Raw genomic sequence first — 19,987 nt, 5'->3', positions numbered from 1 at the left:
GGTGGGACAACAGGAAGGGGAGGAACTACAGGAGGATTCATATGTGCAAGACACAACAACATCACCAAGGTCCAGACGTTCATCATCACCAACGCGGCAGGCATGGGACCATGGGGGACAGGGATCAACAAGGGCGCATGGTAGCAGGCGAAATGTTGAGGAAGGTGCAGGAGAACATGAAGAAATGGAGGACGAACTGTCCATGGACATGGAAGACACAGCGGATGAGGGAGACCTTGGCCAAATTTCAGTTGAAAGAGGTTGGGGGGAGATGTCAGAGGAAGACAGAACGGTTAGCACCTCTATGCCACAAACACAGCGTGGACTTGGTCCGCGTGGCTGCGCAAGACACATGAGCGCCTTCTTGCTGCACTACCTCCAACATGACCCTCGTATTGTCAAAATTAGAAGTGATGATGACTACTGGCTTGCCACACTATTAGATCCCCGGTACAAGTCCAAATTTTGTGACATTCCTTCCATAGAAAGGGACACACGTATGCAGGAGTATCAGCAGAAGCTGTTACTCGATCTTAACTCGGCTTTTCCACCAAACAACCGTGCAGGTGCAGGGAGTGAATCTCCCAGTTGTAACTTGACAGACAACAGAGAACAGTAGAGAAGGGTTTCACACCGCGCCAATGACCGACAACTCCAGAAGTGTCAGATTAATGCTTCTTTATTTCACGCACAGGTCAAGTCAACGCGTTTCAAGAGCTTTGAAGAAAAGAGATTTGATGTTCTTTGCCAGCTTGTCCTGATGAAGAGAGCTGAGACTCTTGAAACGCGTTGACTTGACCTGTGCGTGAAATAAAGAAGCATTAATCTGACACTTCAGGAGTTGTCGGTCATTGGCGCGGTGTGAAACCCTTCTCTACTGTTCTCTGTTGTCTGCCAATTGGGGACTGCTGCCGTGACCTGGAGTTACATGCTTACATAGGAGTTGTGACTTTCACAACCCCTTTTGGTGAGTAGGTTTGCATAATTAAGACCCCCTATATACCGGGGTAAGACCCTATTGCGCTTCTCTTTCCACAGAATTTTTATTCGTATTTTTTTTAGTTGTAACTTGACAAACATGGGACGGTCTCGTCATCTTCAACAGTCTACCCGTACCAGCAGCACCGTATCTGGTGCTGGTAACAGCAATTTTATTGAATCTTTTCATAATTTTTTTTAGACCATCCTTTGCAAGGCCACCAGAGACAACAAGTCTGACACATAGTCAACGGCTGGAGAGGATGATACAGGAGTATCTCCAAATGAACATCGATGCCATGACTTTGCAAATGGAGCCTTGCTCATTTTGGGCTTCAAATCTTGAAAAATGGCCAGAGCTCTCCACTTACGCCTTGGAGATTTTGTCGTGTCCAGCTGCCAGCGTTGTCTCTGAACGTGTCTTCAGTGCTGCTGGGTGTGTGCTGACAGATAAGCGCACGCGTCTGTCCAGTGACAATGTGGACAGACTAACGTTCATCAAAATGAACAAGTCATGGATCCACGAAGAATTTACTACCCCTGTGTCATCCTGGGGAGAGTAAATGCTTGTGGATTTGGAATGTGCTTGATGCAAATCAAAACATCCTGTTTGCAACTAGGGCACAAGTGCTGCCACTGAAGGGGTGAGTGTCTGTGTGGCCCAATTTTTGGAAAAAAGGGAGACTCCGCTTGGAGTAACCCTTGCTTGCTGTGTTTTTTTAAAAGGAGCCAAGATGAACAAGTCATGGTTCAGCAAAGACTTAGCTACCTACCCCGGTGTCATCCTGGGGACGGTTAAGTATGGCGTATTTTTGAATGTGCTTGATGCAAATCTAGCTGTGAAGTGTACAACTGGGGCACAAGTGCTGCCACTGAAGGGGTGGGTGTGTGTGTGGCCCAATTTTTGGAAAAAAGGGAGAACTCCGCTTGGAGTCACCTTGCGGTGTTTTACATGAATTTAGAAGGGCGTGCCATGCCTATATCTGTCTCCTCCTCTTTTTCCTTGTCCTGCTCTTTTGTTTTCGCATGAGTATATGTCCTTGTCACTTTCCCATGTGTTTGTGTTGTGAGTTGTTTATCACCTTTTGGACACCTTTTGAGGGTGTTTTCTAGGTGTTTTTATGTGTTTGTGATTGCCTGCCATTGTTTCCTATGCGGTTCGAGTGGTTCGTCGAACGTTCGCCGAACCGAACTCGAACGGGACCTCCGTTCGACGAACCGAACTCCAGCCGAACCACGGCCGGTTCGCTCATCTCTAACCATCAGCGCTGTAGTTAATAACTTTTTATTGATCGAGTGGAATATATATGATGTGCTTGCTTTTATTGCATTTTTGGGAGTAAGTGCTGTGACCCCAAAAAAACAAAATAAAAATGGATAATGTGGGGAGTTTTACACTCTTTTGAAAAAAGGTATTTTTTTTTATTTATTAATTTAACCCCTTCACGACCGCGGGCCGTAAAATTACGTCCTATTTTAACGTGACTTAACGACCAGGGACGTAATTTTACGGCCTAAACTTCATTTGATTGCCGTGGCCATAGCAACGGCTTTCAAATGATGTCCCCTGCTGTTTCTTACAGCAGGGGACCTTTGCTTGACCCCAGGGGGGGGTGGCATCGCCACCCCCTATCGACGATCGATGTGATTGGCTGTTCAAATCTGAACCGCCAACCACATCGATCGCACTAATTTCGGCAAAAATAATGCCCGAATTAGTGCGATCCTGTGAGATCCAGCTATGAGATGCCGCAGCTGCTGCAGCATATCATAGGTGGACCTCAAACATGCCGCCCCCAGCCCCTGCAGCACTGATTGGAGCGATCGTGCTATGACGCGCAATCGCTCCAATCAGTGTGCAGTGGGGCGGTCTGATCTGCCGGTGGCCGCCCTCCCCAGGCCTGTGCTGCTCTGGGGACCCTCCCCCAACATGGCTGCAGCGTGGAGTGGCTGGTACTTTTGGTACCACGCCACCGCTGCTGCCGCCGCAGACGCCGCCTCTGCTGTCACCGCGCCAGCTCCAAAGGTAAGTATTGCGCTCCGGCGATGGCCCCTGCGCGCTCCCGTGAAGGCCCCTGCGCGCTCCCGTGAAGGCCCCTGCCCGTGCCCCCCCAGATCTGCCCCCCTACGCCCCGATCTGCCCCCCTACGCCCCGATCTGCCCCCCGGCATCCCGATCTGCTCCCCACGCGATCTGCCTGCCTCCTCTGTCATCTCTATTCTGCTTCCAAGGTTCCTTCCTTCTGCCTTTGCTTCTCCGCCCCCTCTGCTCTCCCTCTAACCCCCCCCATCTGCCCCCCCCCTCTCCCCATCCCCCCCTGCCCCCCCCGACGTCCTCTTACCTGCCTTCACGGGTCGTCCGAGGTCTTCACTGGCCCGATCACATCTGCCTCCATCGCTGGGTCCTTCTGCTGATCTGTCCAACGTCCTGCCTGCTGCTGGTGTAAAGCTGTCTATCTCACTGCCTTCTTGTTCCTCTGCAACTCTTCTGGTCAGTGATCCTCTTGGTACTGTGAGTATAACTTTTTTTTTTTTTTTTTTCTTGTATCCTGTCCATTTTTACACTTCATCTGTCCGTGCGTCCCGCCAAGCGCTGATCAGGGATGCAGATAACGGATCTGCATCCGTGGTCAGTTTTTGGCATGACTTTTTTCCGTATTCGCGACGCTTTTTGTATCGCGTCCGTCCGTGCGTCCCGCCGAGCGCTGATCAGGGATGCAGATAACGGATCGGCATCCCTGCTCAATTTTTGGCGTGACTTTTTTTTCCGTATCCCCGACGCTTTTTGTATCGCGTCCGTCCGTGCGTCCCGCCGAGCGCTGATCAGGGATGCAGATAACGGATCGGCATCCCTGCTCAATTTTTGGCGTGACTTTTTTTTCCGTATCCCCGACGCTTTTTGTATCGCGTCCGTCCGTGCGTCCCGCCGAGCGCTGATCAGGGATGCAGATAACGGATCGGCATCCCTGCTCAATTTTTGGCGTGACTTTTTTCCGTATTCGCGACGCTTTTTGTATCGGGTCCGACCGTGCGTCCCGCCGAGCGCTGATCAGGGATGCAGATAACGGATCGGCATCCCTGCTCAATTTTTGGCGTGACTTTTTTCCGTATTCGCGACAATTTTTGTATGGCATCCGTCTGTGCGTCCCGCCGAGCGCTGATCAGGGATGCACATAACATATCTGCATCCATGGTCAATTTTTGGCGTGACTTTTTTTTTTACGTATCCCCGACGCTTTTTTTATCGCATCCGACCGTGCGTCCTGCAGCAGCCGATCAGTGCACTGCGTCTGTGCGTTTGAAAAGTCAAATGGCGCTCCTTCTCTTCTGAGCCCCGCCATGCGCCCAAACAATTACTTTCCACCACATATGAGGTATCTGCGTACTCAGGAGAAAATGCACAATACATTTTATGGTGCATTTTTTCCTGATAGCCTTGTGAAAAAAAAAGCTACCTAGTTGAAGCAACCGTTTTGTGGTAAAAAAAATTTTTTTCTTTTCACGGCTCAACGCTATAAACTTCTGTGAAGCCCCCAGGTGTTCAAAGTGCTCACCAAACATCTAGAAAAATTATTTGAGGGCTCTAGTTTCCAAAATGGTGTCACTTGTGGGGGAGCTCCATTGTTTAGGCACCTCAGGGGGTCTTCAAACCTGACATGGCGTCCGCTAATGAGTGCAGCTAATTTTGCATTTAAATGGCGCTCCTTGCCTTCCGAGCACTGCCGTGTGTCCAAACATTTGATTTCCACCACATATGAGGTATCTGCGTACTCAGGAGAAAATGGACAATACATTTTATGTTGCATTTTTTCCCGATACCCTTGTGAAAAAAAAAGCTACCTAGTTGAAGCAACAGTTTTGTGGTAAAAAAAAAAATTTTTTTCTTTTCACGGCTCAACGTTATAAACTTCTGTGAAGCCCCCAGGTGTTCAAAGTGCTCATCAAACATCTAGAAAAAATATTTGAGGGCTCTAGTTTCCAAAATGGGGTCACTTGTGGGGGAGCTCCATTGTTTAGGCACCTCAGGGGGTCTTCAAACCCGACATGGCGTCCGCTAATTAGTGCAGCTAATTTTGCGTTCAAAAATTCAAATGGCGCTCCTTGCATTCCGAGCACTGCCGTGTGTCCAAACATTTGATTTCCACCACATATGAGGTATCTGCGTACTCAGGAGAAAATGGACAATATATTTTATGTTGCATTTTTTCCCAATACCCTTGTGAAAAAAAAAGCTACCTAGTTGAAGCAACAGTTTTGTGGTAAAAAAAAATTTTTTTCTTTTCACGGCTCAACGTTATAAACTTCTGTGAAGCCCCCAGGTGTTCAAAGTGCTCATCAAACATCTAGAAAAAATATTTGAGGGCTCTAGTTTCCAAAATGGGGTCACTTGTGGGGGAGCTCCATTGTTTAGGCACCTCAGGGGGTCTTCAAACCCGACATGGCGTCCGCTAATTAGTGCAGCTAATTTTGCGTTCAAAAATTCAAATGGCGCTCCTTGCATTCCAAGCACTGCCGTGTGTCCAAACATTTGATTTCCACCACATATGAGGTATCTGCGTACTCAGGAGAAAATGGACAATACATTTTATGTTGCATTTTTTCCCAATACCCTTGTGAAAAAAAAAGCTACCTAGTTGAAGCAACAGTTTTGTGGTAAAAAAAAATTTTTTTCTTTTCACGGCTCAACGTTATAAACTTCTGTGAAGCCCCCAGGTGTTCAAAGTGCTCATCAAACATCTAGAAAAAATATTTGAGGGCTCTAGTTTCCAAAATGGGGTCACTTGTGGGGGAGCTCCATTGTTTAGGCACCTCAGGGGGTCTTCAAACCCGACATGGCGTCCGCTAATTAGTGCAGCTAATTTTGCGTTCAAAAATTCAAATGGCGCTCCTTGCATTCCGAGCACTGCCGTGTGTCCAAACATTTGATTTCCACCACATATGAGGTATCTGCGTACTCAGGAGAAAATGGACAATATATTTTATGTTGCATTTTTTCCCAATACCCTTGTGAAAAAAAAAGCTACCTAGTTGAAGCAACAGTTTTGTGGTAAAAAAAAATTTTTTTCTTTTCACGGCTCAACGTTATAAACTTCTGTGAAGCCCCCAGGTGTTCAAAGTGCTCATCAAACATCTAGAAAAAATATTTGAGGGCTCTAGTTTCCAAAATGGGGTCACTTGTGGGGGAGCTCCATTGTTTAGGCACCTCAGGGGGTCTTCAAACCCGACATGGCGTCCGCTAATTAGTGCAGCTAATTTTGCGTTCAAAAATTCAAATGGCGCTCCTTGCATTCCAAGCACTGCCGTGTGTCCAAACATTTGATTTCCACCACATATGAGGTATCTGCGTACTCAGGAGAAAATGGACAATACATTTTATGTTGCATTTTTTCCCGATACCCTTGTGAAAAAAAAAGCTACCTAGTTGAAGCAACAGTTTTGTGGTAAAAAAATTTTTTTTTCTTTTCACGGCTCAACGTTATAAACTTCTGTGAAGCCCCCAGGGGTTCAAAGTGCACATCAAACATCTAGAAAAAATATTTGAGGGCTCTAGTTTCCAAAATGGGGTCACTTGTGGGGGAGCTCCATTGTTTAGGCACCTCAGGGGGTCTTCAAACCCGACATGGCGTCCGCTAATGAGTGCAGCTAATTTTGCGTTCAAAAATTCAAATGGCGCTCCTTCCCTTCCGAGCTCCGCTGTGCACCCAAACAATTGATTTTTACCACATATGAGGTATCGGCGTACTCAGGAGAAAATGCACAATAAATTGTAGGGTGCACTTTCTCTTTTCTCCCTTGTGAAAATGAAAATTTTATGGCTAAAGTAACATTTTTGTGTTAAAAAGTAAAATTTTCATTTTTTCCTTCCACATTGCTTTGGTTCCTGTGAAGCACCTAAAGGGTTAATAAACTTTTTGGATGTGGTTTTGAGCAGAGTGAGGGGTGCAGTTTTTAGAATGGGGTCACTTTTGGGTATTTTCTGTCACCTCGGTCTCTCAAAGTCACCTCAAATGTGATGTGGTCCCTAAAAAAAATTATTTTCTAAATTTTGTTGGAAAAATGAGAAATTGCTGATGAACTTTGACCCCTTCTAACTTCCTAACGAAAAAAAAATTTGTTTCGAAAATTGCGCTGATGTAAAGTAGACAAGTGGGAAATGTTATTTAGTAACTATTTTGTGTGACATATTTCTCAGATTTATGGGCATAAATTTTCAAAGTTTGAAAATTGCGAAATTTTCAAAATTTTCGCCAAATTTCCTAAATTTTCACAAATAAACGCAAAAAATATCGGCCTAAATTTACCACTGACATGAAGTACAATATGTCACGAAAAAACAATCTCAGAATCGCCAGGATCCGTTGAAGCGTCCCAGAGTTATAACCTGTCAAAGTGACACTGGTCAGAATTGCAAAAAATGGCCCGGTCATTAGGGTGTTTTAGTGGCCGGGGGTGAAGGGGTTAATGAGTTGTTACAAAGGATTCACTCTTGATGATTTGATCACTTATACTACATACTGCACTGTTGCAATGTTTAGCTAAACTGATGTACACAATGTTAGCCAAAATTGTGTCTCAGCCAGTGATCGACAGTTGCATTTAAATGGTTAAAGGGAACCTGTCATGTCTCAACACTATTAACCTGCAGAAATGGGGTTGATCTGCAGGTGAATAGCTGCCTGGGTGTTGTACTGAAAGCCCAGCTACAGGGAGGAAATTAACTATATTCCTACCAGCAGCCTCCATCTTTCACTGATAAAGGTGATGCCGGCACAGCTTTAGCCACCGATCAGTACATAGTGAGTGGCGGCTGTAACCACACTCCTGGTACGGGCAGCCGGCTCTGTACTGATGCACTGTTGAGCCAGCTGTCAGTGTCAGGGCATGGTTTCATCTGTCACTCACTTTGCGTTGAACCAGCCACGCCTCTACGACTGAAAGCCAGAGGCTGTTGAGAGGAATAAAGTTCATTTTCTCCTGGTAGCTGGGCAATCTGTGCAGATTAATGGGAACCTGTCACATATGGAGTTAAACAGCAATTAATTAGAGTTGACGCCTTTCTGCTGTGCATATGCAGACTGTGTAACACAGCTGACAGCTTCTTCTTATGGAGCTGTTTAAGCTCCTGAGACCTGTCCATAAACTCACACCCTCTCACTGTGACAGTTATGTCAGAGTGCACAAAGGGTTTAAACTGGTGCAAAGTAAGTGTGCAGTTACTCATAACAGTCAATATGATTGCAGTTCTCTTTTTAATAGTGCATAGCATAAATAAGACTTTGTAAGTTGAAATGCATCGTTGTTTGTGCATAGCAGTAATTTGTCTCATGGCCTGTGTCTTTCACACTTATGAATAAAATTGAATGAATATGGATTTTGGACACTGGAGATTTAATTTTTATTTTTTTTTTCTCCATTTTTCTAAAGCCTCCTCCTTCCAGGGACTCAAAAGTAATTGGAAAAATTGTACCAAAAAAATTCTCTTTTAATACTTTTGTAGAGAATCCTTCGCAGGCAATGATTGCCTGAAGTCTGGAAGCTATGGACATCACCAAATGCTGGGTTTCCTCTTTTGTGATGCTTTGCCAGGCCTTTACTATTCCACCTTTTTGCCTTTAAAGGGAACCGGTCAGGTCCAATATGCACCTAGAACCACGAGTAGTTCTGGGTGCATATTGCTAATCCCTGCTTAACTGTCCTTGTATCTAGTCGCATACGTAAAGATCTTTAGAAAAAGTATTTCTAAAGATCTTTTATTGTATGCTAATGAGCACAGGGACTAGTCCCCTGGGCGTTGCTTCTTTTGGTAGTCAGCTTCATTAGCATGTTAGTACGCCCCGTTGCGTGTGCTAACATGCTAATGAATGTGCAGCGTCAGAGGATGATCTCACTCACCTCTCTGCTGCCTCACTGATTCCCTCCTGAAGAAGGGGGCTCAGACTCCTGAAACGTGTAGAAATAAAGTCACTCCTTTTATTATGCAAAAGTGTTTTTTTGTTTTGTTTTTTTTTTCCTGTTGCGGGCAGCGCAGTAATACCTCCTTCTGCTCCTCCAGTCTACATTTGATATCTCAGAGGACTGCTGCAGCCTGGTTCATTGAGTTTGCTTTGGGCGTTGTGACTCTCCCACAACATTAACAGGGGAGCGTGCTTAGCTTATTTCTACCCTGGTTTTGTTGAAGAATAAGACCCTATTGCGCCTTTTTGTTTTCCTGTTTTTTTCCTGTGCGCAGGGGTGTACTAACATGCTAATAGACGCTGACTAGCAAGGGAAACAACACTCTTGGGACTAGTCCCTGCGCTCATTAACATATAAAAGATCTTTATAAATACTTTTTCTAAAGATTTCTTTATCTATGCTACTAGATACAGGGATGAGAGATGCTCCCAGAACTGCTCGTGGTTCTGGGTGCATATTGGACCTGACAGGTTCCGTTTAAACTCTTGGGTTGCTTCCGCAATATGTTTTGGGTCATTGTCAATCAACATTTAGTTACATCTGAGTAGAAAGTAAAGCCCTGCATGTACTCTTCAGAATTCATCCTGCTTCTGTCTTCAGTGTCTTCATCAATAAACACTAGTGACTTTGTGGCAATGCATGTACTTCCACCATGCAATTACAGTACCTCCACCATGTCTTACAGAGGACGTGGTGTGATTTAGATCATGAGCTATTCCAAACCTTCTCCATACTTCGATGTTTCATCAGTCCAATGAATGCCTTTCCAGGACTGGGCTAGCTTTTAGATGTTTTTTGGCAAAGTCTAACTTCTTTTCATTCATAAGACTGATTAATGGCTCAGATCTTGTAGTGAACACTCTATTTGCTCTCATGAAGTATCCTTATGGTAGGCTTACATACTGAAACACCTACTTACTGGAGAGTGTTCTTCACTTGGGTTGATGTTGTGAAGGTGTTTTTCTTCACCATAGACAGGATTCTGTGATCATCCACAACTGTTGTCTTCCAAGGACCTCCAGGCCTTAAGTTCCAAAGCCCACCATTGCATTCTGGGTTTTTTTTTTTGTATGTTTTTTTTTTTTTTTTTTTTTTTTACCCTATTGATGGTCTGTTTCTCTTCCATTAAGAGGTGACCGTATGTTGTGGGTTCACAGCAACAGTTTCCAAATGCCATACCTGGAATCAGCTTCAGACCTTTTACCCGCTGAATTGAAAATGGAATAGCCCATGCAGCCCACTAAAGAGCTCTTGAGAATTGACCAATAGTTTTAGTTCTTTGAAAATGAGGCAGCTCCATACTTTTAATAGCTGGTATAAGGCAATTGGTTAAGATGTGACTACCCTCAAATTAAAGCTGAGAGTCTGAACTTTAAGCGCATATTGATTATATACGGTAACTGACTTTATCTTGAATATGTTTTGGTAATTGTCTAAAATGTCCAAACTTATGTCACTGTCCAAATATTTCTGGACTATCTCTCCTCTACAAAATTGCTCCTATTAAACTGCTTTCAAATATACAAGCATCTGAACAGTACAGAGAACTTTCCAATGATCTTATGGAAGCCTGTAAGAGTGACAAGGTTGCATCCTCTGCTTCTAAATGTTTCACCATAATCCTAGATGGGTATTTATGAATAGTAATTTATTTAATCACATTTCCTGCCTTTTTATACTTCTCCTTACTATTTAGTTATATGCTTGTTTCCTCAGATACCTGAAAGAGTTCCGGACTGAGCAGTGCCCACTGTTTGTGCAACACAAATGCACCCAGCATCGACCCTACACTTGTTTCCATTGGCACTTTGTTAACCAACGACGGAGAAGATCCGTAAGACGTAGAGATGGGACTTTTAACTACAGCCCAGATATTTACTGCACAAAATATGATGAAACGTCAGGGCTATGTCCTGAAGGAGATGAGTAAGTTTTTCTTAGTGCTGTAGCATGTAATGTTTGTCAGAAGCCAAAAATTCTTTAGCAGCAAGTGCTCTTAGTCATCTGAGTTATGTGTAAGTACTTTAAGAGCCTCAGGTAGTTAAAGGGGTTGTATCATGAGGGCAAATCTTTTTAGATCCATGCCGGACAGTCAGAAATTAGTTTGTCTGGTAAATCATGGCATATGCAAATAGTAGTATACAATTCCTGCTAAATGATCTCTTTATTAGAGCTGATCGGATGGCCAATAATCCGGTACTGGCAGATCACTGCCAGATTTAAAAAAAGAGTCCGCTCCAGAATCCGGTGCCCATATAAGTCAATGGGGACCGGAATCTGGAGGTTAAAAATGTTTTGTGAGGGGGCTAGGAGCGAGCGCGGCATACTCACCGAGGCGCTGTCATGGCGGCACACTCCTTCCGGGTCACGGAACCGACAATTCAATATTCATTGTTTTCCCCGCCCACCGGCGCCTCTTGGTTGCAGTCAGACACGCCCCCACCCTGAGTGTCAGCTAACTGCAACCAATCACAGGCGCCAGGACGACCGGTGTGCGGGGAAAGCAGTACAGTCTGTCGGTTAGTTTACGGTGGTAAACACTCGGCAGCACAGGTGTATAGCGCGCGGCTGCAGCCCCAGCTGTTGCGCTGTGTCTGTGCTGTGTATCCAGTGCCCAGAGTCACACGTGCAAGGCTGCCGGGTGCTGCCATGGCAGACTCGCGTGAGCCCCTCTCATGTCTTATTCCGGTGAAAGTTAAAAAAAAAAAAAAAAAAAAAAAAAAGACGTGCGGTTCCCCCTATTTCATCCCCAGCCAAGATAACACCGCCTGGGGGCTGGTATATCCTCAACCTGCAGCCACCCGGTACTGCCGCATCTGTTAGATGTGACCATACCGGTGTGCGCTACTGGCTCTTCCCGGAGGCGTGATGTGGTGCCAGTCGGGGTAATAGCAGCGGTTAATAACGGCACACGGCTGCTACTAAACCCTAGCTTTGTGTGATGGCACAGGCGTCTATCAGATACCTGCATCACACAAACCTGTAAATGACAGTAAATAAACACAGAGAACAATCCTTTATTTGAAATAAAGTACAAAACACACCCTGCTTCACCTCTTTATTAAGCCCAAACACCCTGCAGCTCCGATGTAATCCATGGGAGAAGTCCCATGCCGACACATCCAGCTCATCTACATGTCAGAACGAGCAGCCATAGTGAAGACTGCCCTCTGAGTGCAGCCTATTACTGAGCCGCGATAAGCGATGACCGCGGCAGAGACTGGTTGCAGGCTGACGCGCCCCCCAGCCTGTGACAATCACAGCTGAGAGGACGGCCTGTGAGCGGGGAAAACGCGGAAAGCTGTGTGATTGCGTGCACAGCACAGGAAGTGAAAGCGCGACCCAGAAGCAGTGTGCCACCATGACACAGTCTCGGTAGGTATGAAACGCTCATTTATTTATTGGTTTTTTTTTTTTCGTTTTTATTAATAGCGCTGAATCCGCGCGGATCCGGACGTTTACAGTCCGGGTCCACTCAACACTACTTTTTATGCTATCACAGACTTGAGTAGCTGTAATAGGCAGCCATATTACCAACAAGACCGAACTAAATAGGATTGGGGAAGGTTGTGCTAGTCTTTGCAACCTTATCAGCATTATCACAGCGTCTGGCAAATTTATAGGACTAAAATAAAAACTTCCTTGAAGCAAAATTGTATATATTTGTAACTTAAAATCTCCACATGATGATTTTATTTATTTATTTTTTTTGCTTTTTGTCCCCTCATGAAACTAAGATTAATCCTTTTCAAACCTGTGATTTACTTTTGCATCATGGTGCAGGCTCAAGAGCTGAGCATGCTCCACAAACAGCAGCTATTGGCTTTTATAACACAGCAAATGCCTGCTTCTTTCAGCAATGACCTGGCCGGAGTTGACTCCAATCACTTCTTTTTAACCCTTAAATGCTGCTGTCAATCTCAGACCACAGGAGATAAGTGGGGCAGACAATGTGTGGTATCCATTCAGATGGCCGTGAGCCACGACAGTCACAAAATGCCAATTTGTTGTCATCTTAGTATGCCTGTGAAGCCCAGCCATATGTATGCTTTGTTTTTCACTTTATACTGCACTACTAAAGTATTTGATGTTGCAGCGTCCGTAGAAGTTCGATTTATGAAAGTCAGGGCTGTGGAGTTGGTAAGCCAAACCTGCGACTCAGACTCCTCAATTTCCCTTGCACCGACTCCGACTCCACGACTAACTCCGACTCCCACATATATTGCTTATATTTAAGTGAAAAATTTATTGTAGTACAATGTGAACATCAGACATTTCATTTAATAATTTTTGTGATACAATAATCACGATATCTAGATAGAACATAAAATATATTTACAGTCAGGGCCAGAAATATTTGGACAGTGACACAAGTTTTGTTATTTTAGCTGTTTACAAAAACATGTTCAGAAATACAATTTTTTTTATATATATATATATATATATATATATATATATATATATATATATATATATATATATATATATATATATATATATATAAATATAATATATAAATATAAATATGGGCTGAACGTGCACACTCCCAGCTGCAATATGAGAGTTTTCACATCCAAATCGGAGAAAGGGTTTAGGAATCATAGCTCTGTAATGCATAGCCTCCTCTTTTTCAAGGGACCAAAAGTAATTGGACAAGGGACTCTAAGGGCTGCAATTAACTCTGAAGGCGTCTCCCTCGTTAACCTGTAATCAATGAAGTAGTTAAAAGGTCTGGGGTTGATTACAGGTGTGTGGTTTTGCATTTGGAAGCTGTTGCTGTGACCAGACAACATGCGGTCTAAGGAACTCTCAATTGAGGTGAAGCAGAACATCCTGAGGCTGAAAAAAAAGAAAAAATCCATCAGAGAGATAGCAGACATGCTTGGAGTAGCAAAATCAACAGTCGGGTACATTCTGAGAAAAAAGGAATTGACTGGTGAGCTTGGGAACTCAAAAAGGCCTGGGCGTCCACGGATGACAACAGTGGTGGGTGATCGCCGCATACTTTCTTTGGTGAAGAAGAACCCGTTCACAACATCAACTGAAGTCCAGAACACTCTCAGTGAAGTAGGTGTATCTGTCTCTAAGTCAACAGTAAAGAGAAGACTCCATGAAAGTAAATACAAAGGGTTCACATCTAGATGCAAACCATTCATCAATTCCAAAAATAGACAGGCCAGAGTTAAATTTGCTGAAAAACACCTCATGAAGCCAGCTCAGTTCTGGAAAAGTATTCTATGGACAGATGAGACCAAGATCAACCTGTACCAGAATGATGGGAAGAAAAAAGTTTGGAGAAGAAAGGGAACGGCACATGATCCAAGGCACACCACATCCTCTGTAAAACATGGTGGAGGCAATGTGATTGCATGGGCATGCATGGCTTTCAATGGCACTGGGTCACTTGTGTTTATTGATGACATAACAGCAGACAAGAGTAGCCGGATGAATTCTGAAGTGTACCGGGATTTACTTTCAGCCCAGATTCAGCCAAATGCCGCAAAGTTGATCGGACGGCGCTTCATAGTACAGATGGACAATGACCCCAAGCATACAGCCAAAGCTACCCAGGAGTTCATGAGTGCAAAAAAGTGGAACCTTCTGCAGTGGCCAAGTCAATCACCAGATCTTAACCCAATTGAGCATGCATTTCACTTGCTCAAATCCAGACTTAAGACGGAAAGACCCACAAACAAGCAAGACCTGAAGGCTGCGGCTGTAAAGGCCTGGCAAAGCATTAAGAAGGAGGAAACCCAGCGTTTGGTGATGTCCATGGGTTCCAGACTTAAGGCAGTGATTGCCTCCAAAGGATTCGCAACAAAATATTGAAAATATATTTTGTTTAGGTTTGGTTTATTTGTCCAATTACTTTTGACCTCCTAAAATGTGGAGTGTTTGTAAAGAAATGTGTACAATTCCTACAATTTCTATCAGATATTTTTGTTCAAACCTTCAAATTAAACGTTACAATCTGCACTTGAATTCTGTTGTAGAGGTTTCATTTCAAATCCAATGTGGTGGCATGCAGAGCCCAACTCGCGAAAATTGTGTCACTGTCCAAATATTTCTGGACCTAACTGTATTGGGATACAACTTTAGAACACAAAACTGTAATAACTTGTAAATATGTAATACACTATGTAATATAATTATATATATAATTTCACTATGTAATAAACTATGTTGGTGGCAAAAAAACAGTTTTCAACAAAAACATACTAAACATTTGTGCAGTCTATGAATTTTTTTCCAAGAAATAGAATTGCCTCCATCAGGTCCTCCTTCATAGATGACCTCAAATCTGACCTAATAATTTAAAGGCTAAAGAACAACCTCTCTACAATAACTTGGGTTGGAGGCAAAGCCGTAACCACATGGGCAACATCTCTAACAATTTCCAGGTATAAAGGAATTGCCTCATGCACAGTCAGTTTTGATGAACAGTTACATTTTTCTATTTCTTTAAGAGCAAGTGAAAACTTTTGCTGAAATATGGTCAATCTGCTTGCTATAGGAGACGGAGTGAAATCTTTTTCCTTGCGGCAACGCTTTGCTGCTCCATGTCATCCAAATACTTTGCAAAGTTAAACTCCTCATCTGATGAGGATGTAGATATGGCAGCAGTAGCACTGTCAGGCCCAAAGTCCTCTTCCGCCTGGCAGTCCTGTAGGCCACTCATCCTAACTGCTACATCAGTCAGAGCTTCTTTTCCTTTAGTAAGCTGTTGATCAACAAGCAGTATACGATGACTTGGGTCCACAAACAGCTGCCAGAAGAATTTTATTTTCGAATAGCTGTGTCTCTCTCCGTTTCATGGAAGCAGAAATGCTATCTGGGATTAAACCTCCTCTTTGTGACAGGCAAAATAGCAAGTTCTTCCACTCCTTTATGAAAATGCCAGGAGTTAAATCCTCAGCTTGTAATTTTTTTTTTTTTTTTTTTTAAATCAGATCTTTTTTTATTAAATCATTAGGGATGAATACAGAGAGTATTTCACTTTTCATATAACTGATAACAATAAACAGAACCTGATTTATAAATCACATGTGTTTTTCTCTGCATATATGTAAATATAATAGAGTTCTCAAATCATAATTATATTATATAGCTTGAGCCTACAAACCTCGTGGCTCTACAAATAAACAAAACTTAAATTATGCAATAATGCCTCAGACTAACAGGAACACCTCCTCCATCAGCCGTGTCGCTCCACATCATATTGCTATACACTCCCGCCCCTCCCTCTCCGTGCAGTCATCCATGAAACCATTCCAGTCCTCTCTCACCTCTTCATTCAAAGTCCACTTCGTCACAGAAAAAACTAGTTTTAATTCCCTTCCTCACACATGCCATCACTGCAGGCACAACAGTAACCGGTCCAGCATTGCATCCCGAACCAGTGCACTAGAGGGTAGGCCCGGCAACTCCATCCATGGCCGCCAAATGCTGTAAAACTTTTTCAATGTTTTTCTTTTTAAATAAACTCCCCTTTCCAATCTTATGATGTTATTTAATTTGTTTTTGAGCTCTGGTAATGTTGGTGGTAGAGGGTCTAACCAGTGATATGCAAGTAGCTTTCTTGCTTGGTACAAGATACGTGCTATTCCCAGGGCTGTTGGAGAATCCGGATCCACTTCTCCTTCCCACAGACTCAACAGGCACAGGCAGGGCGACGGTTGTATTGTGATATGATATATTTGATCTATAAGTCCCAGGGTTTGGTTCCAGAAATCACCAATGTGTCCACACTCCCACATTACATGCATCAAATGGGCATCATCCTGTCCACACCTAACACACTGTGTGTTTGGTCTGAGTCCCATCTTAAATAGTAGACTGGGAGTTTTATATACCCTGTGGATGAGATATATTTGAGACAGCTTTTGGCACTCCGATACCGCCAGTTTAGGAACTTGTTCCAATATATCAGACCACTGGCCTTCCGTCAGGGGACCGACGTCTCGTTCCCATTTGCTTTTAACAATCAATGGATGTGTTTCCAGATGGGCAGGTAGTAATTTTTTATATAGTTCCGAAATAAGACCCTTAGAGGACTCAGATGTAAGCAGCCTATGTAATGTTTGATTGTGTCACTGTTACCGGGTTTGTCCTCCCCTGTCTTTCCAGTGCGTGTCTCAGCTGCAAATACTGATAAAAGAAGACATGCGGAAAGTGAAACTCCGTTCTCAGTTGTTCAAAGCTTTTAAGAGTATTATTTTGTAGTACTTGTGACACTAAATGGATCCCTTTATCCTCCCATCCTCTGAACCCTACTAATTTTTTAATTTCTGGCAAGTCGGGGTTCTGCCACAGTGGCCAGAGCTCTGTAGGTCCGCTTATCCCCAAAAGAGACTTACCCCTGTCCCACACCCGGAATATCATAGCCAGTGTGGGATATCGTGCCCCATTTATCTGTCTTTGTCCCACATCCAACCGGCAACCTGGGTACTTCCATACTGATCCCTCTCTCACTATATCACCACTGGTATCATACCCTCCTTCTTTGCCCCAACCCCTCAGATGTTGCATCTGGGAGGCTATATAGTATATATATGGGTTTGTTACCGCCAGTCCTCCCTCCTCGTTTCCCCGCTGTAGCACTTCCAGTCGAATTCTAGCTTGCTTTTTCTTCCAAATAAGTTCCCGGAATATTGTATTAATTTTTACAAAAAATTCCCTACATATCCACACTGGAGAATTATGTATAAGGTATAGTTAATTGTGGCATCATTACCATTTTAATTAAATTGGATCTGCCGATATTTGATAGCGGCAAACAGCACCAGGTATGCACTTTTGCTCTGAATCGCTGTAACAGGGGTTCCAGATTTAGGGCCTGGAAATCCTTCGGGATTGGGCTGACAATTACTCCCAGATATTTAAACTCCCGGACCACAGGAACTGGAATCTGTAAGTCCGAAAAGTCCCCCGGAAGGGGGTCCAACGGCATTAAAGCCGACTTGGACCAGTTGATTCGTAGACCAGACCTCTGTCCAAATTCCCGAATGATATTCATTGCCGGCAAAATCGAGGAACGTAACCTGTCTAAATATAAGAGTAGATCATCTGCGTATAATGATATATTTTGTTCCACGGCTCCACACCGAAATCCCTCTACCTCCCTGGATTTCCGTATTGCCACTGCCAACGGCTCCACTGCAGTCGCGAATAGCAAGGGTGAAAGCGGGCACCCCTGTCTAGTACCTCTTCCAAGAGGAAAAGACTCGGAGACCCTGCCATTAACCCTAACCTTCGCCACCGGTGAGTCATATAGCAGTTTTACCCAATTTATGAATCTGTCCAAAGCCCATTTTCCGAAGTACAGCCCACATATATTCCCATTCAAGGCTATCGAACGCCTTAGCGGCGTCTAAAGACAAAATTGCCCTTTCCCCCGGTACCTCAGAACTATGTTGAATTCCCAAATATAATTTCCTGAGATTCATAGATGTGGCTCTGCATGGAATGAATCCTGTCTGATCACTCTGCACTATAGATGAGATGACTCGGGACATCCTATTGGCGAGCACCTTGGCCAGCAATTTAATGTCTGTTTGTAGGAGAGAGATTGGGCGATACGAATCCGGGATCTCTGGATCTTTTCCGGGTTTTAATATTAAGACTATTTAGGCTTCCCTCATAGAGGGCGGGAGGACCCTCTGCCTTTCAGATTCTTCAAATACCTTAAGTAGTTTAGGTAGCAGTAAGGGTGCATACATTTTATAAAACTCTCCAGGCAGGCCATCCGTTCCCGGAGCTTTTTCATTTTGTGTCTGGCCAAGCGCTTCCTCCAGTTCTTCCAATGAGATGTCCCGGTCCAGCAATTCCCTGTTTACATCACTCAGTGTAGGAAGAGAGAGAGCATCCAAATACTGCTCAATCTCAGTCTCCGTGAGGTCACAGTCTGATGTGTATAGTCGCATATAATACCTCTTTATTTCTCTTATTATATCCTTGCTTGCTGTTCCAAAGTCACCTGATTCCGTCTTTAACCTATTTATATAGGAAGATCCTTCCTTTGCTCTAATGACTGTGGCCAGTAGGTGCCCCACGCCCTCCCCCGCCATAAAATAATTTTGTTTAAGGAAATAGCGTTTATTTTCTGCCACCGACATGAGATTTTCTTTGAGTGACATCTGTGCCTTCTCTAGAGTGTTTTTAGTTTCTACTGTCGGGTTGAGCACCACCGCAGCCTCCGCATCAGATACCTTCTGAATCAGACTCTGGGTGTAACCTTTTGGTTTGATTTTTGCGTATGCATATTTCTCTAATATATATGCCCCTTACCACAGCTTTCATAGTCCCAAACTATCTGTGGCGGTGCAGAGCACTCATTAAGATGGAAGTATTCCAGAATGTTATCATATAAAGATCCCCCAATAAGCTGGATCCAGAAGGGATTCCAGATAGGCCTGGGCAGAGTGAGGGGGTTTCCCCATGCAAGCGTAACATGTAATGGTGAGTGATCAGATACACTTCTAGGTTGGTAGGCCACCTTTTGTGTATATGAGGCCATAAGTGCGTTTCCAATAGCCAAGTCTATCCGTGACATGGTGTGGTGGGAGCTAGAGTAACAGGAGAATTGTTTGGTTGTGGGGTGTTGGGCACGCCAAAGATCTACAAAACCCAGCTCTGTTAGCATTCTAGCAAATGAAGTCGGGGCGGCGTTCTCCGATACGTTTCCCGAGTGTAATTTATCTAGATAGGGATGTAAGTAATTATTAAAATCCCCTATCAAAAGCGTCGGCACAGATGGAAGGGAATCTAAAATAGACAATATCCTTTTTACCGGTTCGACGGAATATGGTGGAGGGATATATATCGCAACCAGAATAAATTGTATACCATACAGCGTGCAAAGCAAACATACAAATCTGCCCCCCAGGTCAATCACTGATTTGGTACATGAGAACGGGATGGATTTGTGCACCAACACACTCACACCCCGTGCATGGGTCGAGTATGTGGAATGATATTCATGCGCGATCCATCCCTTCCTCAGCCAATGAACATTATCCCTGACCATGTGGGTCTCGGAGAGACATAAAATAGCC

The 19,987-nt window shown here is 44.0% G+C and overlaps 1 protein-coding gene across 1 annotated transcript in view; it reads left to right on the top strand.

Moving 5' to 3' along the window:
- Window positions 1-19,987, top strand: part of UNK (unk zinc finger) — a 134,262-nt gene that overhangs the window by 12,953 nt on the left and 101,322 nt on the right. Inside the window, exon 2 of the mRNA XM_075349610.1 lies at window positions 10,650-10,859. Coding sequence (XP_075205725.1) covers window positions 10,650-10,859 — 210 coding nt within the window. The remainder of the gene's footprint in view (window positions 1-10,649; window positions 10,860-19,987) is intronic.

Source organism: Anomaloglossus baeobatrachus, chromosome 5, assembly GCF_048569485.1.
Source record: "Anomaloglossus baeobatrachus isolate aAnoBae1 chromosome 5, aAnoBae1.hap1, whole genome shotgun sequence".
NCBI lineage: Eukaryota > Metazoa > Chordata > Amphibia > Anura > Aromobatidae > Anomaloglossus > Anomaloglossus baeobatrachus.
This window is presented reverse-complemented; position numbering and strand designations above follow the sequence as displayed.